Below are 24,079 nucleotides of genomic sequence, written 5' to 3' on the forward strand. Positions count from 1 at the left end.
AGGCAGGGAGGGGGGCAGAGTTGTCTGCTTCCTAAGCAGGGAAAGTACCGATTACACGCGGCCTCTAGATGTGCGCAAAAGCAGTTCCTCTGCCGTCCCCCAACCTTATAACGGGCCCTGGAAAAGTACTACGTGAACCTTAGGACCGCAGGTCGGTGGTCAGCAGGAAGTTAAATTGGCCACCGCCTCCGGAGCCGCTGAAAGGCAGTCTGGTCAACCACTAGGCAGAGAGCACATGTGGGTCTATGGAAGGAGTTGAGTTAGAACCGTTCATTAGTCTTTTCAAAATCTTAGAGAGCATGTAAACTGATATCTTCTCCTGTATCTCACTCTCAACTCCATCCCAATCTCTGTCCTCACAAAAGGTTTTTTTTCCACCTGGGCTTCAGGGTTAATCAAGATTCCCATGCACAAGAAGTAAACCTGCCCACTGGAACACCTTCTTCCAGAACATACATCTATCTATCTATCTATCCATCCATCTATCTAACTATGGTATAAAGGAGAAGTGGTATTTGTCATGGTGATGCTGAGATGAAGTTGGGATCTTTAACTTTTAAAGCAGACAGTTATCCAAACTATTCCTCCTTTTGATTTGGGGGGAGTTTTCCACCTCCATCAAGGATTTGCCACGTCCAAACCATCTTGCTGCGCTGATCCCACTAGTTTAATGAGATGGAGTACCCCCCTCCTTCCCTACAAAAGCCCTGCAGGAGAAAGAGCCACAGTTGAAGAACTTACATCTTGAAGGAAAATATATAGAGTTGGGTGACCCTATAGATCAAGTGAAGCTACAAAACTCATGATTATTTTCCATTTACCAAAGTAAAACCTCAAAGTCAGACATCTTTGGCTCTTCCCTGCATTTTCGATGTGATTCTTACAAAATGCTTTATTTCATTGAAGGTAATGTTGATTTATCCTAAGAGGCTTCCTTCCCTCCCTTCCCCACGACCAATTTTCCACTCACTTTTCAACGCATTTCTGGTTTTCTGGTCAGAACTTTGAATTCTGATCTTCCACATCTCTCCCCATTTCAGAGTCTCAGTTCTGTGATACAGATGATCAAACCCCCTGTAAACCTTTTGAGTCTCTTCCCTCTACATCAATACAAGGGAGCAGGTTTAAGGTCTGGGTTTCCATACCTTCAGGTTCATACCTCATTGTTAAGAGGCCCACTCCCTCTGGTGTACTACAGCCTCCATTTTTACTGACTTCCAGTCCCCAGACCCTCTTCTCCTGGTTGTCCTGCGAAGGGAGTACGTCATAATGTGGACCCACTGGGAGAAGGACCCTCCTCCACTAGTAAAGGAATAGAAAATTGAAGTCACGTACAGAAATTGCGATTGAGAGTAAAGGGGGAATCGTTGTGGTATTCCATACTTTGCTCAAAGTTTCAAGTTTTAGAAAAAAATGTTTCCTGAATTCCTAGGTTTTTGGGGTTTTTTTTTTTTTTTTTGGTACGCAGGCCTCTCGCTGTTGTGGCCTCTCTCGTTGCGGAGCACAGGCTCCGGACGCGCAGGCTCAGCGGCCATGGCTCACGGGCCCAGCCGCTCCGCGGCATGTGGGATCTTCCCGGACCGGGGCACGAACCCGTGTCCCCTGCATCGGCAGGCGGACTCTCAACCACTGCGCCACCAGGGAAGCCCCCTAGGTATCTTTGAAGAATAAACATGTAGCCCATTTTCATATGTTAAAAAAGAACCCAGTGATTTAAAGGTTAGGAGGAGGGTCTTTCTCCTTGGACAGCAGCAGTTTGAATAGGAGCTACAGTCGATGTCTTCTGCCTCGAACCTATGGGAGGGTTTTTGGAAGGAAAGGTAGAAAATAGAAAACTTCATGGAGAAAGGGGTTTATACTGTCCCAGGAGAATAGCCTCAGGTCAGAAAATAGTGGTTCCCACTCTGCATCAGAGCCATGGGATGAAAGAGATCGTGATATGGTGTGAGGGGGAGGAATCTGCAGAAATCTTGGAAACTGGAGAATCATGTATCACTAAGTGTAAACACCTGACCCCACATCTAAGCCTTTTGAGTTCGATTGAAACAAATCCCCACAGATTCCTTCCACCTTCTCGGGCCCACGGCTCTGCCGTGTGACTTTGCCACTTCTCTCATTAAGGGCTGGACCTTTCTCTTCACCCCCAGAATTTGGCCAGCCTGCCATTTGCCCTGAGCAGCAGAATGTGGGAGAACTTATGTGGTAGGAGTTCTAAGCCGAGCCCAGTGGCCCTGCAACTGCTTCTCTGTCTCTGTCTCTCTCTCTGGGAGTTTCTCTGCCTCCGCCTCTCACTTTGACTCCGTGGGCCTGTCACTCTCAGCACCCGAGCCTGTGAAGAAGCCTGGGTCAGCCCGACCAAGAGAGCCCTGAGTTCCCCCCAGTGACTAAGCTTCAGAGAGGTTTCTTCCAGGCCCCTCTGCCACTCAGACAAGCGGCCAAGGTGCCCCCAAACACACCTCCTTGTGAGATGCTGCCCCCCTGTGCTCACCATTGTAGGGGAACAGCTCTGAAATCCCTTGTCCAGCTAGGAATGCCGAGCACAGACACAGGTATAGGTCAGCATAGATAAATCCCAGTGGGACGTGCACGCCTCTGGGAAGGGAGTGTGCACACCACCACTCCTGGGGGTCCCAGCACCTGCACAGGCCTCACCCCTTAACATCCTCACCCTCAGGCCTGTGGTTTGGGAATTGTGCTACTTTGTGCTACGAGAACACAAGTCATCCCAGTGGATAGCCTGGAAGAATTTCCCTCGAGATTTACGTTCGATATTGATGTGTGTCAAAGGATAACACTCCAAGTCCTGCAGACAAAGTAGAGAGATCCGCTTTGTGAGAACATTCATTTTTTCTTAGCGAAAAGTATATTGCACTAATTATTTTAAAAACTGGAATGTGTTGTCGCTGATAGTTTCATTCCTGGAGATTTATTCCATGAGCTTATGCAGGGGTATGTGTTCCTCTTTAGTGAGACTGCTGAGTGCATAATTCAGGAATCAGCTGAAAAATATAGTATGGTTATGGAAGGAACTCTTCATCCACTTAGCTCAATTCAGAGGTTTTGGGACAAAATAACAAGAGATTTCTAAGGTCTGGGAGGGCAGAGTTGCCTGTCTCTTTAGCCCCCGGTGGTTTCCATCTGAAGAAATATGTTGAGGGAACTCAAAAAATGTAGGACTAGGTGTCTTTGAGACTTTCCCATAACCTTGCCTGACCAGGGTCGTGACATTCTGGGAAACATGACCAGTGGAGCTGATGATCAGAGCTGTGTCACCACCAGGGCCTGAAAGGGTAGATGGGGTTAGGGGGACGTTGGAATGAGTGGAGCTGAGTTGTGTGGAAAGAGCTATGGAGAAAGGGGACACTCAGAGAGTGGGGCTGAGTCTCCACCCACTTTCCGAGGGTGCAAACCTGAATCCCTGTGCTTCCAGGGGCACAAAGAAAACCAGACACCAATACTTAGCTCCTTTAGCCACAGACTTTATTGTTTGAATATTTGCAACTATTATTCTATACACAAATTTTAATTTCTTCCAAACTCTACATTCTATATTGCTAGATCACTTCACTCTCCATTTTATGCCACATTTTCATGAAGAGGTATTTCACCAAATCACAATTAGCCTGAATGTGTGTTAAAGGATTCTTTAAGAGGCTCCCCCTCCCACTCAGAGGGTCGGTTTTTTCTGATACGAAATCTAGCTGTAGCTCCACTTTGATTTTTAGGATTGCTACATCCTCAGTGTGAGAATTTAATGTTGACTAAGAAATAAGTGATCACTGAAGACTTCCCTACCTTCACGACACTGAGGGTGTGTTGTACAGTCTGAGCACACGTGGTCCAGAGAGGTTGCTCTATGAAGAATTTCTCATGACTTTACATTGATTCACTTCTCCAGGATGAATTATTTATAAGTATGCTTTGGTGTTGCTCAACATAATTGGGTATTTCTCAAGAGTTCACATCTTTGTTCTTGTTTTAGTGTTTATTTTTTTCGCTGAGTTTTTCGTGCATATCAAGCCTGGTGATCAGCTGAATGTTTGTTAACAGTCATTACAGTCTTAGTGGTTCTCTACCTGAAGATGGTGCGTGTTGAACAATAATTATCAAAGAAGAATTAGGGGTTGGTTATCCCCTGCTCAAGTCCTCTAGGGTCTTTAGAGGTGGGAGCTGTTGCTAAAAACACCCATACTGTATTTACAGAGTGATTTCTGCTAAGTTACCTGAGGTCAGGCCAATGACTAAAGGCTTTGCCACAGAGACAGGGCACATATGGATCCACGTCCACAGGTGATGCCTGTCTGGACTAAGGAGTGTGGTGCCTGAACAAGTGTCCATATTGATTACAGACAGAGTGTCTTTACTGGGTGTGAACCTGGGTGTGGTTAAATGCTAAAGCTATGCTGGTGTTCCATCCACATTCCTCACATGTATGACGCCATGTCATCTCAGGTCAGGACGTCTACTGAGGGCCCTCCTGACTTTCTCTCCAGTGCTGGGTTCCCTCATGTCGTCTCAGGGAAGAGCCACGACTGAAGCATTTCCCACACCACTGACATTCATAGGGCCTTTCTCCAGTGTGAGTTCTCTCATGTTCTCTCAGTTTAGCATGTTCACTGAAGGCCTTCCCACACAGGAGGCATACATGTGGTTTCTCTCCAGTGTGGATTCTTTTGTGCGAACTAAGCCCTGAACTGTGACTGAAGGCCTTCCCACACTCAAGACATACGTGTGGTTTCTCTCCACTGTGGATTTTCTTGTGCGAACTAAGGCCAGAGCTTTGAAGAAAGGCTTTACCACACTGATGACATTCATAGCACTTCTCTCCTGTGTGAATTTTCTCATGTTGTTTCAAGGAGGAACTTTGATTGAAGACTTTCCCACACAGATTGCATTTGAATGGTTTCTCTCCAGTGTGAATCATCTTGTGTCTTATGAGTGTAGAGCATCTACTAAAGACTTTCCCACATAGAGGACATTCATACAATTTAGCTCTAGTGTGAATGTGATCCTGTTTGTCAAGGAATGACCCTTGACTAAGTGATTTTCCATGCTGTTTGCTGACATTACTTTTCCTTCCTAAGGGAATTGGTGAAAGTTGAGGTGAAGATCTAGGAGTAAATTCATCACTCAAATCAGTCCATCCAACAGGATCCCCTTGTGTGTGAGAAACCTGATTTGGGAAAAAGATAGGAGGCTGTTTCTGGTTGCCCACGTCTATGCAGACACTCATTCCTCTACATTTACACCATATAGGATCAGTCAGTTATAGTCTCTTGTTAAAATGTTTCCTGTGTCAGTTGCATACACATGTTGTGTTACTCCTCTACAGGCACAAACGTTCTCTTTTACAGTTTCCCAACCCAGATATCAGATTAATTTTGAAGACTTCAGTTTGTTCTAAAGACTAGGAGATGAGCAATATTTGTGCAACTGACTTTTTCTTAGGTCTCATGTTGTGGTTTTGTGCTCATATTAATTTTTCAACTGACTTCAGCCTATCTAAAGATATTCCCAGAAAGAGCTCAACCTCCACTTAATTACATACAGGCAATTGTGCTCAATTGCCAACTATTCTCACTGCCAGGTCTTTCATTTGGATGACTGGTGTTCCACCCATGAAACTTACCATTGGCATGGTGTGAGATATGTGCTTCCTGTACACTTGTTGCATGAATATCATTTCTTGTTGTATAAGCGGATTTTCACTGCCTAAAGAAATGGAAAAAATATAAATTTTAAAATGAAATTAGGGAAATAAAAATGTAAACAAACACCAAGGTCCATGTGAGTATCTTTCAAAAATTGGCACTCTGATGGAGAGAGCATGTATAATAAAGAAATACTCAAGGTAGTAGAAATACTTTAAAAGTCATTGTCTATTAGAGAAAAACAGGATTAAAATATAAAAATGTAATGTAGTGGAGAGACATTGGGTCAGCAAATGATGGAAAACACATTAAATGGGGCGATCAGGACAAGAATCACTATGTGAAAGTTTAACTGCAGTGAGTCCACAAGCACCCTTTTCCTTAAAGAATAGAAATGGCAGGAAGTAATATGAATTTTCATTGCTAGATGCAAAGAGTGATAACAACATAAAGAATTTCAGCCCAATGTCCTCACTTCCAGTTTAGAACATATCGCTCACTTCATAAAACTTTCATTTGGTGTTTCCAAGGACTTAACACACTGACTGAAACTTTCTTGCAGTGAAGCACAGGCCCCTGATTCTTACCTGGACTCTGGCCTTGGAGGCATCCTGTTGCTTCACTCCACAGCTCTTTTCCTTGTTCGAGCTGGGAAATCACATCTGATTTGCTGATCTGATACGCTGTTTGATTTGAAAAAGAAAAAAAAGTGTTGGATTTTGAGTCTGGGCTAATTACCCTTTGCTGTGCTCAAGTCCAGGGTAAGGGAAAGAGGAAAATACAGAGATGATTGAAGGTCAGTGCAGGCAACAACATCTTCAACAGACAAAACAGTGAAGGTCCTTCAGCAGACCAGGAGGAAATCCAGAGCAGCAGCAAACACAGTGAGGCCCTCTAGCGGCTGATGCCTGTGCACAAGTTCAAAGAGAGATTACAGAATCCTCAGTGTTTTCCAAATGGGAAAGATTGAAAGACTCTACAGTGGGCTGAATATTACTTTCAAACAGGAGCCAGTAAGGATACGCCTTACAGGAATCATCAAAATTATGTCATATACACGACTCTGGTCTCAAGCCTTCATGGAGTGACTAGAACAGAAGACTCATTTTAAAAATATTTGATCCATTTACTTATGCATTAAAATATCCATTGAATCCCCAGTTCTGTTCTGAGTGTAAACACTGAGTAGCCACAGAGGTATGAAATGTGGCCAAGATTACTTTCCAGTGTAGTAATGAAAAGTGCCGTGAAAAGAAACGTCTTCGTTTTAAGTAGTTATGAGGACTATCAAAGAAGCAGGAAGGACTTGGAGTGGGACACGGGGAAGCTGATCTAAATGCCTGTTCGGTGAGTGAATGAATGCAGTGAACACACGTGCACGTACATCCGTGTTGACAGACTCACCTACGGAGACCAGGTGGGTGATATTTTCCAGCATCACGTTTCTGAACAGGGTTTTCTGGGATGTGTCCAGCAGGGCCCACTCTTCCTGGGTGAAGTTGATCGTTACATCTTCAAACGTCACTGATTCCTAAAACATCGGGGATGTTCTGGTTTAGACAGAGCAGTCCCTACCACTGTCCAGGGTGGGAGGGTTGAGATGAGGAGGTGACGGGATCTGGGTGGATAAAGGATCACGCTCTGTGTGGGGTTCCCCTCGGTTCTCTGCCAGCGCTGAGCTGGTGTCTGCCTTTCAGGTACATTCACGGACACCTACACACTCTGACGTCATAAAGCTTTATTTTACAGAAATATCACTTGAAGTGTGTTATAATACATTGTAGAAGTTTTTCAATAACCTGGAAATTAGGACTTCCAGACAGTTGATAATAAAAGATTCACTTGCATATTCATAACTCAATCTCTCTTCCTTATTAATTTCAAGGAATTCTACAGATTCATGACAAGACAAACAATAACCATGATGGGCTACTTTGAAAACATGACTATTGGTTTAAATTATGTCCCTAGAGGAATCTTTGATTCTCCAAAAAGAAACTGCTTTCATTACTTGTTATGAGTGTTGAAATCATCAAATATATAATTGTATGAAGTGTTTCTGTTCTAGCAAACCTATGCTAAATACAAAACACTATTCTACTGATCATGCAATTGTCAGAGGATCATGAAGAAATGTCTAACATTCCTCAGAACTGAGCAAGGTTCATACAGAACTTGGTACCAGGAGGTGTTCTCTCTCTTAACACTACAGGACTCAGGTGTTCATAACAAACTTTGAGGTCAGATGGTTCAGGAGAATAAGCCGGGGACTCGGGTGGCTGGAGTGAAGGACAGACCCAGCCTGACCATCGCTGTGGCATGAGGACTCCCACTCAAGATTTTCAGGGACCTTGACCTTAGTTATCACTGTTTCTCTTGTAATCTAATCTCATCTCCATGCTGAGGGATGAAAGAAGCCTAGTGATTGGTTTTTCTCCAATTTTTCAAAAATCTATGAGAGAACCTAATTTTATTCTACCTACTGTACTGTTTCTCCTTTCTATGCAGCACAGTTAAGAAAATACTCCTCCCTACATATTCCTCCCAGTTATCGAATATGAATAAAAGTTTAATTACTAAGAGGTGGAAGGTGTGAATGAGGGAACGATTGCTAATGGCACTCGGGGTGTAGCTTCAGGAGAAGGAAGCGTCGCTACCCACCAGAGGCTCCATTGTCAACAACTCAGTCGCCAGGAGTCTTTCTCGGGATTTCACTCACAGCCAATCCAAGCACTGAGCACGCAAATCTGAGGATGGAGAAGAAGCCATGAGACGCCAGTCCTGTGCACAACTTCCAGACCCACCTGAAATGGAGCCCCACACCTCCACCTGGCTGTGACCCCAGCCCAGCAAACGGAAACCAGCGGTGCATCCTAAGAACACGGTGCAGTCTCTTCTCTCCCAGATCCCATGTAAGAAGCTAGAGCTGTGGTTGCTAAGACAGAAATTCAAAGTTCAGAGAGTTTGCAAATAAGAATGTGCTAAGCATTGACTTTGTGTGTTCAGCAGCCTAGGGCATCCAGAAGCATTCAATGTCCTCCTTGATTCAAACCCTCGGGAACCCTGACTCATGCCGGAGTACAGTTTGGTTTCCTCCTGTAGGAAACACTGGAAATCCCCAGATCATTCTCTTCCCTTATGCACCCACAATGGTCCTCCAACACCCCTGGCAGCCCGCTGGAACCTCACTGCCTTCCAGCTCTCCCTCAACCCTGACTTTTAGTTCTGTCCCCCATCTACGTGGATATTAATCAGCCGAGGACCTATTTCAGGATGCAGTTAAACCAAGGGCTTATTCCACTTGGAGGAACCGTGGCACCCACCCTTCCGGTCTCGTCCTTAACATCCGCTGCTCCAGAAGGAAGCAGGGGTACACGAGTCATAGTGTTCCGGTCGTGGACTGTCTCAACCCTCTGTGTCAAGGTTGCTCAGAAATATAAAATGACTGAGGTTTTGGAGGAAATTGGTTTATTTACCAATTTACAAGTGACACACAAAGGTTCCAAAAACTTGAGTATATGACAGAGTTACACATCTAGAAGAAGGATCAGCTGTCATTTAATTTTGTTCAGTCTGTGTCCTGTGTTCAAATTCCTTTAGGGTAACAGAGATCACCTAGGTTTTACCTGTAATATGACCGCTAACATTAACCATCAGAAGAAGCTCCCTGTTATTTATGTCTTCATTTTTATCGCCCAGTTTTGGGGGAAACCTCCCTGTATGATGCACAATCAATCCCCTCATTACATCCTGTCTATCTTGAAACAGAAATATCTTCTAAAGGTATTTGCTGTCAAGTTCCTTCTCTCCTGAACTCCCGCCACAATCAAAGTGAAAGCGCAGTGATCATTTTCTATCAGAAATAAAGAGAAGCCTTGGGTTAATGCCGGCATCTGTTTATTGTGGATTGGAATCAAGTGTCCAGGACAATTCTTAATGCCCAAAACACACTCAAGAAAAAGTTTAGCGTTTGGATTCTCCAGAGCACCTGGGAAATCCAAGGTGGGAGGGACTTCCTAGGAAAACCCATCAAGAGTCGGCCACGGATTACCTTTGGTTTTGCCTTCAAGGCAAATTTGAAGGTGAAATGAAATGTCTTTTTTTACAGTTAGAATTTTTCTTCTCTTGATAATAGGAATATGTAAATCCCTATATCCAGGGAAACCCCAGGCATATGCAAGAGAGCCGCCTTACAAGTAGAAAGAAGACGGAACCTAGGCAACCATGTCTACGTCCAGATTACAAGTCAGAGGAATCAAAGTGGGTTAATATGTATTAATTTGGGGGAAGAATTAAAATAAATTATCTCAAGAGATTTATTTTACCTTGAGATAATTATTTCAACATAAAAATCTGTCTCAAGACACGTAAGAAATGAAGAAAATCACTTGATGAAACCCATAAAAGAAAAATAATTCACAGAGGCAGAAAATGAAGTATTTAGTAACAAATTAATAGAAACAGCAGATGTGGGGCTTCCCTGGTGGCGCAGTGGTGGAGAGTCCGCCTGCCGATGCAGGGGACATGGGTTCGTGCCCCGGTCCGGGAAGATCCCACATGCCGCGGAGCGGCTGGGCCCGTGAGCCATGGCCGCTGAGCCTGCGCGTCCGGAGCCTGTGCTCTGCAACGGGAGAGGCCACAACAGTGAGAGGCCCGCGTACAGCAAAAAAAAAAAAGAAAAAAAAAAAAAACATCAAATGTAGATCAACAGTCAATAGAACTTTCCAAGACGAAGAACATGCTCTACATATGCAATGTATGATACAGAAACTACCACACACACGTGGTAACAGAACACTTGAAATCTGACTGGCGTTACCAAGGATGTGAAGTTTAGTTATTTAATTTCATTAATTTGAATGTTCTAGCCACATGCAGCTGGTCGTCACTGTACTGGGAGAGCACAAGGCTACAATCTTAGGTTAGGCAGATAAAATAACTAAACAGATTCAAGACAACAGTGTTAGAGTTGAAAAAAGGGACATGTACAGTCAAGAGTAGGAAATGATGGTGGCAAAATACATGTTGACACAATACGATTCAGAGATCATGAGAGGCTGCTTTGATAGGGCAAAAGTGTAAAGACAGATAGGACTTACAACATTTTCATGGAGTGAAGCCAAGGCACATCTCACAGTCTGGAGGACTCACCAAAACCCCAAATTGGAGGAGCTGGTGAAGCCAAATGGATTCTGAGGCAAGTACCAGAGCAAGCAGCCAATTTCTCTTCCTCCAAAGCCCCAAACTGTCCAGCTTCTTCTTCTCTGGACAAATGCATCCCTTTGCCTGTCTGACTTTCCTTTAAACCTGGATAACAGTTTATAACCCAATCTGGGCTACATTCCAGGATCCACCCTCTCAGAAGGTAACCGACCCTAATAGGGTTTCAGTCTGTGAGCCACACCCTGTTCAATTTGATTGGATTTTCCAGACTAATAGGAAAGTGTAATCCTCACACAGTGCTGGAGAGCAAAGATGTAAGGTCATGTCCAGGGATAGTGAGAAGATCCATTCATTCCCTTCTTCATCCGTAAACACTGTCGAGTGCATTCCCTATACTGGGAACCATTATGTATCTTCAGAATAACAGGGCATCAGACACACTGGGATCTGTGGAAATGAAGCTGGGATTCCCTGGGAGAAATCTGGAATTAAAAATAAAATGCAAGATGAGGAACTCTGAAAACGTGAAATATAAATAATGAGGTGACAAAATAAGATATATTGCTGGGATGCAGGACATGACTCTCAAGGCACTGGCCACGTAGTACTTTGAAGAACATGTTAAGAATCTATTAACTATGCAAAGAAAAAGGGAAGACAATTTTATACTTTAGTTCTTGGTTAGTGGGGAAATCCATACAAAAGTTCCTACATAGTAAATTATTGTAGATAATTTTTCTTCCATGTCATTCACAATTGATTTATACATTTGAGTGGCAATCTGACGGGTGTGGAGATGGCTGTTTAAGTTTAAAATTCCTGGTTCCCAAATGGAAAAAATTAAACCAGGGCACATGGTGAGTACTTCATTGTATCTGAGGACATTTTGCTTGTATCTCATACAATGCCTGGCAATCCTATTATCTCGTGCGTTTCAATTCCGTCTCCCGTACACATTAAAGAATATTTCACCTGAAGCTAGTATATTAAGGTAAATCAACTATACTTCAATTTTTTTTTTTTTTAAAAGAGTAATTCAGGGCTTCCCTGGTGGTGCGGTGGTTGAGAGTCCGCCTGCCGATGCGCGGGACACGGGTTCGTGCCCCAGTCTGGGGGGATCCCCCATGCCGCGGAGCGGCTGGGCCCATGAGCCATGGCCGCTGAACCTGCGCGTCCGGAGCCTGTGCTCTGCAATGGGAGAGGCCGCAACAGTGAGAGGCCCGCGTACCGCAAAAAAAAAAAAAGAGTATTTCAAACCTTCTCCATTACCCCTCAGTCTCCAAGCACTCATCCTTTTCTCCTACATCCCTCAGATTATATATAACCTATTTCCTAAATGAAATAGATACTTTTGGATGTAGGTACTTTCCACCATAAGATTTAAAGAACTCTCTACTGTCATTCATTACTCATGCCATCTCCTGTATAAAAGGAAAGAAATAAAGATGTTAATAAAATAAAATAAAATAATAGTAAATACATTTAAAAAAAAAAAAAGGAAAGGAATTGCCTTTCCTCTCAGCTCAGGAATTTATTTCTAGATTTGTGCTCTTTCCTATTCTTTCCTGCCACGTCAGAATGTATGTTATAATTTAAATCAAATACACTTTATTTTATTTTCATTTAACTTTTAAAGTATAGTTAATGTACAATATTATATTCGTTTCAGATATACAACATAGTGATACAGTATTTTTTATAGATTATACTCCACTTAAAGTTATTATAAAATATAATTTGGATTCCCTGTGTTGTACCATATATCCTTGTAGCTTATTTACTTATTTTATGCATGGCAGTTTGTATCAATACCTCTTTTCCTTTAAATTTATTTATTTTTGGCTGCATTGGGTCTTTGTTGCTGTGTGCGGGCTTCCTCTAGTTCTGGTGAGCGGGGGCTACTCTTCATTGCAGTGCGTGGACTTCTTAGAAATAGGAGAAAAGACCAGGGGTCTGAGCAAGAGGAAAGGCCATGTGAGGACAGTAAGTCAGCTCCCCTCGGCTCGACATGGACAGAGGCCTTGGGGAGAAACAAGCCCATCTATACCTGGATCTGGGAAATTCTGGCTCCAGGACTGTGCTGCTTCCAGCAATTAGAGACCTTTATTTAGATGGAAACTAATGGGAAACTCCTTCTCGGCCTGGAAGGAATGCACTGTTTCACACTAAAGACTTCAGAACGTATTTTCCATGTCTTTTGTCCATTCCCTCAGGAGGCAGAGACTCCACACAGGGCTCAGCTCCGGGGACCTCACGGGGCCAGGACATGGTCAGTGAGACTGGAGGGCTTAGGAATTCCTTGAAAAGAACACGTGCTACTGTGCATATCTAATATCTATACAATATCACCTGTATATATTCTTTATCATTCTTTATTTGTCACGTGTTCTATTTCACAGATCTTGAGATAAGTTATAAATTCAAATACCTTTTTAAAAATCTGGATGTATCTCATACTTTTTCACTTTTTCTAAATATATTGTCATTTCACATTTTTCATTATCTTTCTTCCCTGGACTATTTGAAAGATTACTTTTATTTTGAAAGTAGGAGACTGTTGAACCTCTTTTTGCTTACTCTGTCTGAATATTTGGGGTCGAGTATGGTTAATGAACTGTGTGGCATCACCTGGGTAGATGGAAGGTACGCCACCACCTCAAAAGTGACAGCACGTGTTTCTATTGAGCCCCAGATCAATGCTGTCTCACTAAATCCATCCTGTGTCCTGAAACCCTGTCCCCTGTATTTGCAGGTCCAAGAAAACCGAGCCCATCCCTAACAATTCCAATCCCAGATGGCTACGATGACAGACTCCTCTTCTTTAATCCTGTGATGTTCAGAGGATTCCATAAAATAGAACATATGTCAGGGCCTATTCAGACCCTTTGAAATGACAGAAGTAAGGATCAGTGGTGTTTTGTTTTGTGAGAATCTGTAAGGAAGTGCTGGGACAGGACTGAGGTCATGAGATAAGGGAATATAAGGAATAAGGTCAGACCCGGGTCACAAAGAGGAAGGTCATTCCAGAAGTTCCCGTAGGTGTGGGCACGGCCCCGAGTGTGCCGGCTCTGCTTTCCCGATATTTTAACAACCTTGTGCCTTCAACCAGCAGCTGCCCTTGACGTACAGGCTTCTGCGGAGTGAAGATGCTCTCCCCAAACAGTTGTTCTGTGTCCTGTTAGAGAACAGAGGCAGCATGTGACATAGGTGATATCACTGCCACCACCTCCAGTGGTTCTCAAACCAGATAATATAATCACCTCCAGAGCAGCTGTAATCCCAATGCCCGGGCCTCAAAACAGACAACATGAACTCGTACCTTTTGAAGTAGGATTCAGGCTTATGCACCTATTAATATTCACCAGCTGAGTCCAGTGTGGCCCAGTGTGAGAATAAGGCAGCCTACACGTTATGACATCGTCCACGCAGGGGATTGACACGGTGCATTGTTAATGTGCATATGTAGACCCGTGGATCTGGGAGGGCCGGAGATCCTGTATTTTTAATAAGCCTTAGGTCCTCCCAAGCTCCCTTTTTCCTCAGTTACAAAATCCATCTTACTTTTTCTTTTCTGTTGTTGTTTTTTGGCCGCACGGCATGTGGGATCTTACTTCCCTGACCAGGGCTCGAACCCGCGCCCCGTGCATTGGAAGCAGGGAGTCTTAACCACTGGCTTACCAGGGAAGTCTCCACAAACTCTATCTTGAGTAAAAACAGACGTTAAGATGATCTTCAAGGCTTAGAGATAAAAACCATGTACAACATGTCTTATATGGTAGAACTTTATTAAAATTGAAAGAAAAATTGAAAACAAAGCTTTATACTAACGTTTAATGAAACATAAGAAGCAGAGCCGGGGGACTGTCCCCACCGTGATTTACAGTTAACGACTCCACAGAGTCCACGAGTCTCATCTCAGGACAGGGCACTGCTGACCTTCTGCAAAGCACAGCGTTGGGCCCTTTAGCCAGGTTCCAAAAGTTCAGACATTTGCACCAAATGTAGATTACTACCACAGCTTCCTATTTACACAATAGTTAAAAGTTACTCCTGGAATTTGCCTCAGGTACTTAAAATAGATTCAGACTGACAAACGACTTGCCATTCCAGCATGATAAGCACCGTTTGACAGATGGCTCTAGTTCCATCAGGAGAAGGTGCAGTGCGTGCACGTGTGTGTCGCTGGGGCTTGTCTGGGTTTCCAGCACCGTTCGCCCAGCAGGGGTGCGGAATCGCTGCTTCTCCAGGAGCAGCTGCTCTTCGTGACTCCCCCTCGTCAGGTGCACAGTCACCTCCAGGGCACCTGGGGCTGGAGGACAAGCCTTAGATGCCATTGGCGCGTCCCTCCCAGTCGCTGTCTTCAGAGGAAGAAGACACCTGGAGGTCATCGTAGAGGACACTCCGGGGGCCAGGGGCCCAGTGTCGCTCAGGCTTCCTGCCAGCGGGAGGAGGGGCTGACTGCTCAGGACGAGGCAAGGGGGGAGGCGCCACGTACCTGCAGCTCCACCGGCCTTCGTCTACTCTCACGAAGAGCATCCTGAGAGGCTGGCCTGGAACATGGCTGGTGGGTGGAGGATGGTGTCTGGTGCAGGCTTGGACACTACTGGGGCGAGATCTGTCCAGTGGAGGTTTGAGGGCAAGGCTTTGCCCCTGGGCAGGTGTCTTCCTGCTGACTGGGGGGGTCCCTGTGGGTCCGGTTGTACTGGGTGGAGGAGGGAGATTCTGGGAAGCCCCCAGGTCTGCTGTCAGAGTGCTCTTCTGGGGAGGCTGGATGGGGCTGAGTCTCGGTTTCTTTGGGGGGTTCAGACATGTCTGGATGGGGATCTGGGCAGGCCTCTTGCCTGGGGCCTTGGTGCTGCTTTTGGAGTCCTGGACCAAACTTCTGCTGATGAGGGACACTGCAGGGTGGGTGCATTTCCTGTCATCTCTCCTGACAGGGGACCTACTGGGGAGATCTGGATCCCGGAGGGGTTTCCTCTTCGATGCCTGGGTGAGTGTGGGCATGTTTGGATGCTGTAGGAGTAGACCAAACAGAAAGGCCAGACATGAGCATCTTCTCTCCATCCAGGAAAAATGAAAATTAACCAAAAACCATCTCATAGGAATTAATTGTATGTGATGAGATACTCAACCTCAGTGGTGCTCATGAAAAGGAAAGTTACAATATCACCTTGAGACATTTCTACATCAGATAGGCAAATAGAAAGAGTTTAACAATGTCTCTTGTTAAGTAAGTGGGAACAAGCTTTTTGTGTACCCCCTTCCGAGGGCTGTGCACAGCTTGGTGTTTTGCGGGCACTTTGATGGCAAAATAAGTTTTGATGGCCAGTTTTGGAGGATGAATCACGATTTACAGATTCGTGTTCTAACTTAAAGGATTCTGCTTACGGAATGCTGCTGATAAAATCACTTCCATTTACCAAGCAGCATATTCTTGCCAGCCACGCAAGTAAGAATGCAAAATCAAAGAAACCGAGGAAAACGGCATCTGAAAAGTACTCTAAGTGATCACGTTGGTTGGAAAAGAATGGGACCCGCTCCCTCCCACAGAAGGGGATTGAGGCCAATTGTGTTACCCCAGAAGAAGAAAGAGCGCGAACCAGGAGACTGACCCTCAGGTAGTGGCAGGATTCTGTCCCCTCCTTCCAGTACTGCTGCCGCCACCCTTGGGGTTTCCTGGGAAATCTCTGGAGTAGCTTCCTCTGCTGCTCTTCTTTCCTGCAAAACAAACCACGTTAAGGGGCAGAAACCCAATTTCCTTGTCACAATTGGGACCAACGGTGCTGTGGCCCAGCCCCTTTCCGAGTCTGGGGGGGACACCGGACCTGAATCCCTGTGCTCTGTGAAGACTCCTCCCCCGCTCATATCCTTCCCCCGACTCCAGGGTTCCCTCCTGGGTTTCCCAGGAAGTCCTGTCTATTTGTCCCTATGGCCTTGGGGCCTGTCAGGTGCAAAATTGCGTGTGTTCTCCGCACCCCTCAGTGACTGCAAGGCATATTCTGAGCTCCTGAGTGTGGCCCCCTCGGGACATGGCCCCTGTTCCCCCATTTTCCCTGTCATTTCTAGAGATGGCTCGGCACCCAGGGTAGAGAAGGAGACGAACCGTCTCCAGCGATTTCAGCCCGAAGCTCGGGTACCACCCACCCCACTGCTCACCTTTGCCTGTCACCCTTCTCTCTCTCAGCCGTGTTAGGGGTCCCGGGGGTCTGCAGGTCCTGCAGCTTCTGTGGTTCCAGGTTCTCCTTGCCAAGTTTGGAGCCCAAGGGCTGGGGGGCCAGGGCCCCATGCCAGCGCTTCATGGGGCACCTGAGGCTCCTCGCTTTGTGCCCAAAGGCTCCGCAGTCCCTACACTTCACCTGTGGGTGGAGGGGAACAAGGTCAGTGAGTCAGCGGAACCCACAGGTGCATATGTGCAAAGCGAACACAAGGACAGATGGAGAGGGATGAACACTGGTTCTGGAGAAAGGACAGAAGCACGCGGCCCCTTAGCTGCCAGGATATTTATGATACTGTGCTGCTTCCCAAAGCCTTCGCCAGGGAGCATCAGAGGAGGAAGGGCTGGTGCTCTAAGTGTGCACAGCAAGACCCCGATTGAAGGACTTGGATAAAAGCAGGCCAGACATCACACTAAGGAGGGGTCAGGTGGCCCCCGTCTCTGAACGGCCCGGTCTCCCTGGGGATGAGGTCCCAAGGCAGCTGTCTTTGGTTGGGGCTGGGCAAGGGAGTTATGCACCCAGGTATTCCAGGCCCAAACCCTGTTTCCGGAATCCATGCCTCCACTTACCCTGGGGTCTTCGTCCCTTGGCGGGGGAGCCACCTGCCTCCCTGCACCCGGGTTTTGCTTCCTCACTTGCTGGGCTTGAGAGAGTTTGCAGGGACCCAGCTGTCTGCAGCGACCGGCCATGTTCCCCGCTCCTCGGGGCTTCTCGCCAATCTTACTTTCTGGATTTCCTCTGTATAAAGAAAGAGAAAACTGTCATTTCCTAGCAGTCACCCCTGCCCCCTCCACACAAATGGGGTCATGAAAGCTCACGACCACTAAGGAAATCCAGGTTCCTGATACTTTGACTTCCCTGCCCAGACATTTCTCCATTCTCTCCAGATACCTACCCACAGATGAGGACCCTGACTTGGTTAGAAGTTTTAGGCAGAACGGTGAATTTGGATTTGCATCCTTGAAAGACTAAAGTTAGAGACTTTGGTTACATGTATCACAGTCTAATAGATAAGAGTGAGAAAAGATTTCCCCACACGTACAGAAATACTTACGCTACGGAAAGGCCACATTTAATATTGACGCCCAGGCACTTGAAAACCAAACAGAGGTTTGAGAACTCCTTGAGAACTGGGCTCTCCCATCTGACATCAGAGAAGGCAACTCTCAAATACAAATTCACGTAACACAATTATTTTCTCTGCTAGCTTAGACGGGGCACAACGCAGGGTCTGAACTGTTTTCTGAATCCCTCACCTTCAGTGTCTCACTTTTACCTAGTTAATAAAATGTGAAATACATGTTTCAACTGAGGATGAATGAATAACTTTTTAGGCTTTCAATGCCTACAGACAATCCCACCAAGTTTTCATAACTGCTCATCCAGTGCCCCACATCAATCAGAATGCTAGCATGCTAAATCCCTTAGAATTGGAATCTTCACGTAATAAGAGCATTCGGAAGGATATATTTTTTCAGCCTCTGTTCTCAAAACTGCTACTGATGTTAAATGATCTAGATCATTATGTGACACCATACTTAAAACTCAACTCAAAATCGATGAAAGATTTGAAGATAAGACCTGAAATCGTAAAACTCCTAGAAGAAAACAAAAGATATATGCTCCTTGACATAGTTCCCAATCAACGGAAAAAGGGATAAGGAAACAATAATATGTATATTCTGTGGAAATCTATTCAGCCATAAAAAATGTTGAAATCTTGTTATTTTCCAGAACATGGATAGAACTTATTGTTATGATGCTAAAGAAGAAAGTCAGAGGCTGAAGGTGAATACCAAAGGACTTCACTCATGCGTAGGATAGTAAGAACAAACAAAAAGGAAATAAACCAACAAACTGGTGAACAAACCAAATGACAAAAACAAACATATAGATTCACAGAACAGAGCAGTGGATACCAGGGAGGAAACGTCAGGGGCCAAGGCACAATGGTAAAGGCGGTCAAATGTGTAGGGACAGTGGGAGAGGAAAATCTTGGTGGTGAGCCTGTGTTAAGGTTTACAAAATTTGAAATGTAATGCTGTACAAATGAAACATCTAATATTAACACCCATTGTTAATGCAATTTAAAAAATAAAATTATGAAAATAAAGACACTTTGGGACTTCCCTGGTTGTGCAGTGGTTAAGAATCCACCTGCCAGTGCAGGGGACATGGGTTTGAGCCCTGGCCTGGGAAGATCCCACATGCTGCAGAGCAAGTAAGCCTGTGAGCCACAACTACTGAGCCTGCGCTCTAGAGCCCACGAGCCACAACTACTGAAGCCCATGTGCCACAACTACTGAAACCCGCATGCCTAGAGCCGGTGTTCCACAACAAGAGAAGCCACTGCAATGAGAAGCCCTCGCACTGCAATGAAGAGTAGCCCCCGCTCGCCACAGCTAGAGAAAAGCCCGCGTGCAGCAACGAAGATCCAACACAACCAAAAGTAAATAAATAAATTAAAAAAAAAAAAAGACACCTTACCCTATTGCCAGGCCAAATCACTACATATCTTCACTATGGACTTCTTGTTCTGAGGGATATGCCGAACACAAATTTAAAGCAAACTATCCTAAGGTCCAGCTGTGCTCCTCCTCTCTGTCAGGAGAGTATCAGGGAGGTGGGTGGAGGAATGCAGCTTTGAAGGAGGCTGAGGACGGTCAAGGGGGAATTTCCTCTCCTAGCTGACCTGATACTGCTCCAAGGTCGCATGACCTTGTTAAGGGTTGCTTAACCAATCAACATCGTCGGTCACCTTTGGTCTGACCACGTCTGAAGACATGTCAAGAGAAAGAAATAATTCGTGATTTCACTCATGTGTGGAACACAAAAAACTAACAAACACAAAGGAAATAAGTAAAAACAACTTTAAGGAAGAAAACAATTGACACGATAACAAATACAAAGATACACAGACCTGAGTAGTGGAAATGAGAGAAGAAGCCACGGGCAGAGGCAAAATGGACAAAATGGGGCAGCTAGATGCTGACAGAGGAAAACTGCATTTTTGGTGCTGAGAAGGTGTATGGTACACAGAAACTGAAATGTATTGCTGTGTACATAAAACTCACTAAAATTATAATGGAATGATACCTAAGTTAAAAAAAAAGTTTAATTAAATTAAAAAGAAATGAAAGAATCAATACTCAACTGCCTAAAGCCACATCACTACGTAATTTTATTCTTGTCCTGTTTCCTTGAGGGACTCGCTGAACACCAAATCTAAATCACACAACATGAACCTCAGCTGGATACCTCTTCTCTCAGTAGATGCTCAGAATGGTGGGTGCTGGACACTCTCCACCTGAGCAGATGCAGCTTTGTGGGTGGCTGAGGAAGGAATTTCCCTTTCATGCTGACTTTATACTACTCTAAGGTCACAAGACCTTGATGAGGTTTATTTTTAACCAATCAACATTATATGTCACCTTGTATTTATCAATGTCTTGAAGACACATTTAGAAAAGAGAAATATCTTATGAATTCACTTATATGTGGATCACTAAACACAAATACAAAAAGCAAATAAGTAACAAAAAGATTAAAGAGGAAAACAAATGACACAAAAACAAACACATATATTCACAGAACAGAGCAGTGGATATCAGAGGGTAGGATCAGGGGGGTGGCCAATGAGTAACATGGGTCCACAGGATGGCAACAAAAAAACTCAAGTTTTTGGTGCTAAGCAATTTAATGGTATACTGGGGTTGAAATATATTTCTGTGCACATAAAACTTATCTAACATTTTGACCGAATGATACCCTACACAAATAATTAAATTAAAAGATTAAAGCGTCTGCGCCCCATTGCTTAAACCACATCAGTACATATTTTGTCTACTGTCAGATTTCTCTGAGCTGAGCGCCACATTTAAATCAAACAACCTGAATCTTAGCTGTGTACCTCTTACCTGTCAGTAGGTGCTCAGAATGGTGGGTGCTGGATACTCTGTGCACCTTTGAAGGGGGCTGAGGACAGGTCAGTGGGGGAATTTCACTTTCACAATGCCTTTGATTCTGCTCCCAGGTCACATGACCTTGATGAGGTTTTTCTTAACCAATCAAGGTTACGTATCACCTTCACTCTAATAATGTCTTGAAGACACACTTAGAAAAGACAAATACCTTATGACTTCACTCATATGTGGAATACTGTATACAAAGAAAAAGCAAATAAGTAAAAAAATTTAAAGAAGAAAGCAAATGACACAAAAACAAACACATATATTCATACAACAGAGTAGAGGATATCAGAGGGTAGCAGCAGGGGGATGGTCAATGAGTAAGATGGGTCAACAGGATGGCAAAAGAAAAAAACTAAGTTTTTGGTGCTGATCAGTTTTATGGCATACTGGAGTTGAAATATATTTTTATACGTATAAAACATGTACTATCATAACCCAATGATACCATAGAAAAATAAATAATTACATTAAAAATTAAATTATCCATGAGTCATTGCATAAAGCCACATCTATACATATTTTGTCTGCAGTCCTGTTTCTCTAGGGGATACACTGAACACCAAATAAAATCAAACAAGCTGAAATCCAGCTGGTACAGGAGTTGAAATATATTTTCATACACAAAAAACGTATCTAATATTATAACCAAAAAATACCTCATTAAAAAAGTCTACTGCACAATAAATTGAAAAGAAATTAAAGAATCCGTATCCTTTGCCCACAGCCACATCTTTATTTTTACCACTGCCCTGTTACCTGAGGAACAAGATGAACACCAACTACACAGCAAATCAACCTGAAATCCAGCTGGGTACTTCCTGTTGGTAGATCCTCAGAAATATGTGTGCTGGACAAACCCCACTGGACACAGTGTGGGTTCCAAGGTGCTTGAGGAAGGGTCCATGGGAGAAGGGTCCTTTTCTTGCTTGCTGTTATACTACTCCAGGTCACGTGACCCTGTTAAGACATTTGTAGCCAAGGAAAGATATCTATCCCTTTTTTTCTTACCTTGTCTCTAAGGAAGGTTTATACATTGTGATTTATTGTTATCATGCATTTTAAAACTAGAGGGACACCTGTACAAACTTCTAAGAATAATCATGATCTGAAAGAAAATTAAACATTTTTGCATATGCTTATTTTTTCTGAGAATCACAATTCTTACTGTGGTAAAACACGCATGACACAAAATTTACTGTTTAATCACAGTGAGGTGTCAAGTCTTATGGCATCAAGTGCACTCATGTTATCCTGCAGCCATCAGCACCATCCATGTCCTGATAAAAAATAGACGGAAAAAGAAAGACAGCATTTCCCCACATGGACCAAATAATCATGCGATGAGAACGCTGCATTTAATATTGTGGTACATGCAACTGAAAATCAAAGGAAACGATGCTTACTTCTTGAAAATTCGACTTTCCCATCGGACATCAGAGCAGGCCATTATCAAGTACAAATTCACTCAGGAAAAACATTTCCTCCTCTATTAAACTAGAAGCTTCACAGCTGAGCTTTAAATCTTTTCTCTTCAGTGTTTCTTTTCTTTTTTTTTTTTGCGGTACGCGGGCCTCTCACTGTTGTGGCCTCTCCCGTTGTGGAGCACAGGCTCCGGACGCGCAGGCTCAGCGGCCATGGTTCACGGGCCCAGCTGCTCCGCGGCATGTGGGATCTTCCCGGACCGGGGCACGAACCCGTGTCCCCAGCATCGGCAGGCGGACTCTCAACCACTGCGCCACCAGGGAAGCCCTCAGTGTTTCTTATTTATCTAGTTTCTGTTAATGGAAGACAAAGAGGTTTCAGCTAAGAATGAACAAATCCATTATTTAGGCTTTCAATGCCTATAGAAAATCCCACCTTGTTTTGATAACTGCTGTTTCAGTTCCCTACATAAACCAGAATGCTGATTTACATGCCCTCTGAATTTTCATCTTCTTGTAGTAAATAGTGTGAAGAACGATGTATTGTATCAGTTTCTGTTTTCAGAATTACCCTTAAAAATAAAGAACCAAGGTCACGAACTCACACCATACACAGACCTGAACTCAAAACACATGAAATACTTGCATATAAGACCTGAAACTGTAAAAATGCTAGAAGAAAACAGCGACAGTACACTCCTTGAGATAGGTGGTCATCAATGGAAAAACAGATAAAGAAGAGGTAGTAGGTATTTAATGGAACACTATTCAGTCATAAAACACTTGACATTTGCCATTTTCCACAACATGGTGGGACCTGGAGATATCATGCTAACAACATAAGACAGGCAGAAAAAACAAACACCTTATGACTTTACCCATACGTGGAATATAAAAAAATTACAAGAAAAAATAAAGAAAAAATTAATGATGAAACCAAAGGGCACCAAAACAAACACATAGATGCACAAGACAGAATACTGGAAACCAGAAGGGAAGTGGCAGGTGGAAGGCCCAATTTGTAAAATGCCACAAGATGGTAAAAGACAGAAACTAAGTTTTTTGTCCTGAGCAGGTGCATGGTATACGGGAGTTGAAATATATTGTTGTAAACATAAAACTTATCTAATATTATAACTGAATGATACCTCAGTAAAAAAAAAAACAATAGAAATGTAAATTAAAAAAAATTAAAGAATCTTTACCCCATTGCCTAAAGCCATATCACTACATATGTTGACCACTGTCCTATTTCTCTGGGCGATTAACTGAACACCAAATTTACTTCAAACCAACCTGAAATCCAGCCGTGCTCCTCCTATCTGTCAGTAGAATCTCAGAAAAGTGGGTGCTGGACAAACCCCACCGGTCGAGATGCAGTTTCCAAGGTGGCTGAGGAAGGGTCCATGGGGCAAGTTTTCTTTCCGAGCTTTTATGCTGCTCCAAGCTCACAGGACCTTGTGAAGCCTTTCGTACCCAGGGAAGGAAATCTGTCACAATTGATAAGACAATAGAATTGGTTGCTCATCCTCCTCACACAAGACTGTTTTTCACCCTGACTGTTCCCCAGAATCCCTTGTGGAGATTTGAAAAGTAATGATGGGTCAGTATCATCCTTGTATGTGTTCCTGTAAAGGGACTCAGGCCTGTGGTTTGGG

General features: G+C 44.1%; 2 protein-coding genes across 2 annotated transcripts; both read right to left on the minus strand.

The window, feature by feature from the left end:
• Nucleotides 1–3,546: 3,546 nt before the first annotated feature.
• LOC137216217 (zinc finger protein 383-like) lies at nt 3,547–5,233 on the minus strand. Its single transcript, XM_067722135.1, has one exon. The coding sequence runs from the start codon at nt 5,231–5,233 to the stop codon at nt 4,463–4,465; it is 771 nt and encodes a 256-aa protein (XP_067578236.1). The 3' UTR covers nt 3,547–4,462.
• A 9,535-nt stretch (nt 5,234–14,768) lies between these two features.
• LOC137216129 (putative protein FAM90A26) lies at nt 14,769–22,485 on the minus strand. Its single transcript, XM_067722003.1, has 6 exons — nt 22,404–22,485; nt 20,947–22,277; nt 17,599–17,767; nt 16,971–17,170; nt 16,427–16,532; nt 14,769–15,827 (listed from the first exon to the last, which is right to left on the minus strand). The coding sequence occupies exons 3-6, from the start codon at nt 17,716–17,718 to the stop codon at nt 15,138–15,140; spliced, it is 1,116 nt and encodes a 371-aa protein (XP_067578104.1). The 5' UTR covers nt 17,719–17,767; nt 20,947–22,277; nt 22,404–22,485; the 3' UTR covers nt 14,769–15,137.
• Nucleotides 22,486–24,079: the final 1,594 nt, after the last annotated feature.

Source organism: Pseudorca crassidens, chromosome 21 (genome assembly GCF_039906515.1).
Source record: "Pseudorca crassidens isolate mPseCra1 chromosome 21, mPseCra1.hap1, whole genome shotgun sequence".
NCBI lineage: Eukaryota > Metazoa > Chordata > Mammalia > Artiodactyla > Delphinidae > Pseudorca > Pseudorca crassidens.

What these genes read in the sequence shown, in the direction of transcription:
- LOC137216129 (XM_067722003.1), bottom strand. Translation starts at nt 17,718, where the DNA reads ATGGCCGGTCGCTGCAGACAGCTGGGTCCCTGCAAACTCTCTCAAGCC. An exon ending in GAGAAGGGTGACAGGCAAAG is followed by an intron (nt 16,533 to 16,970) that starts GTGAGCAGTGGG and finishes TTTGTTTTGCAG; the next exon opens with GAAAGAAGAGCAGCAGAGGA. An exon ending in AATCCTGCCACTACCTGAGG is followed by an intron (nt 15,828 to 16,426) that starts GTCAGTCTCCTG and finishes CTACTCCTACAG; the next exon opens with CATCCAAACATGCCCACACT.
- LOC137216217 (XM_067722135.1), bottom strand. Translation starts at nt 5,233, where the DNA reads ATGAGTGTCTGCATAGACGTGGGCAACCAGAAACAGCCTCCTATCTTT.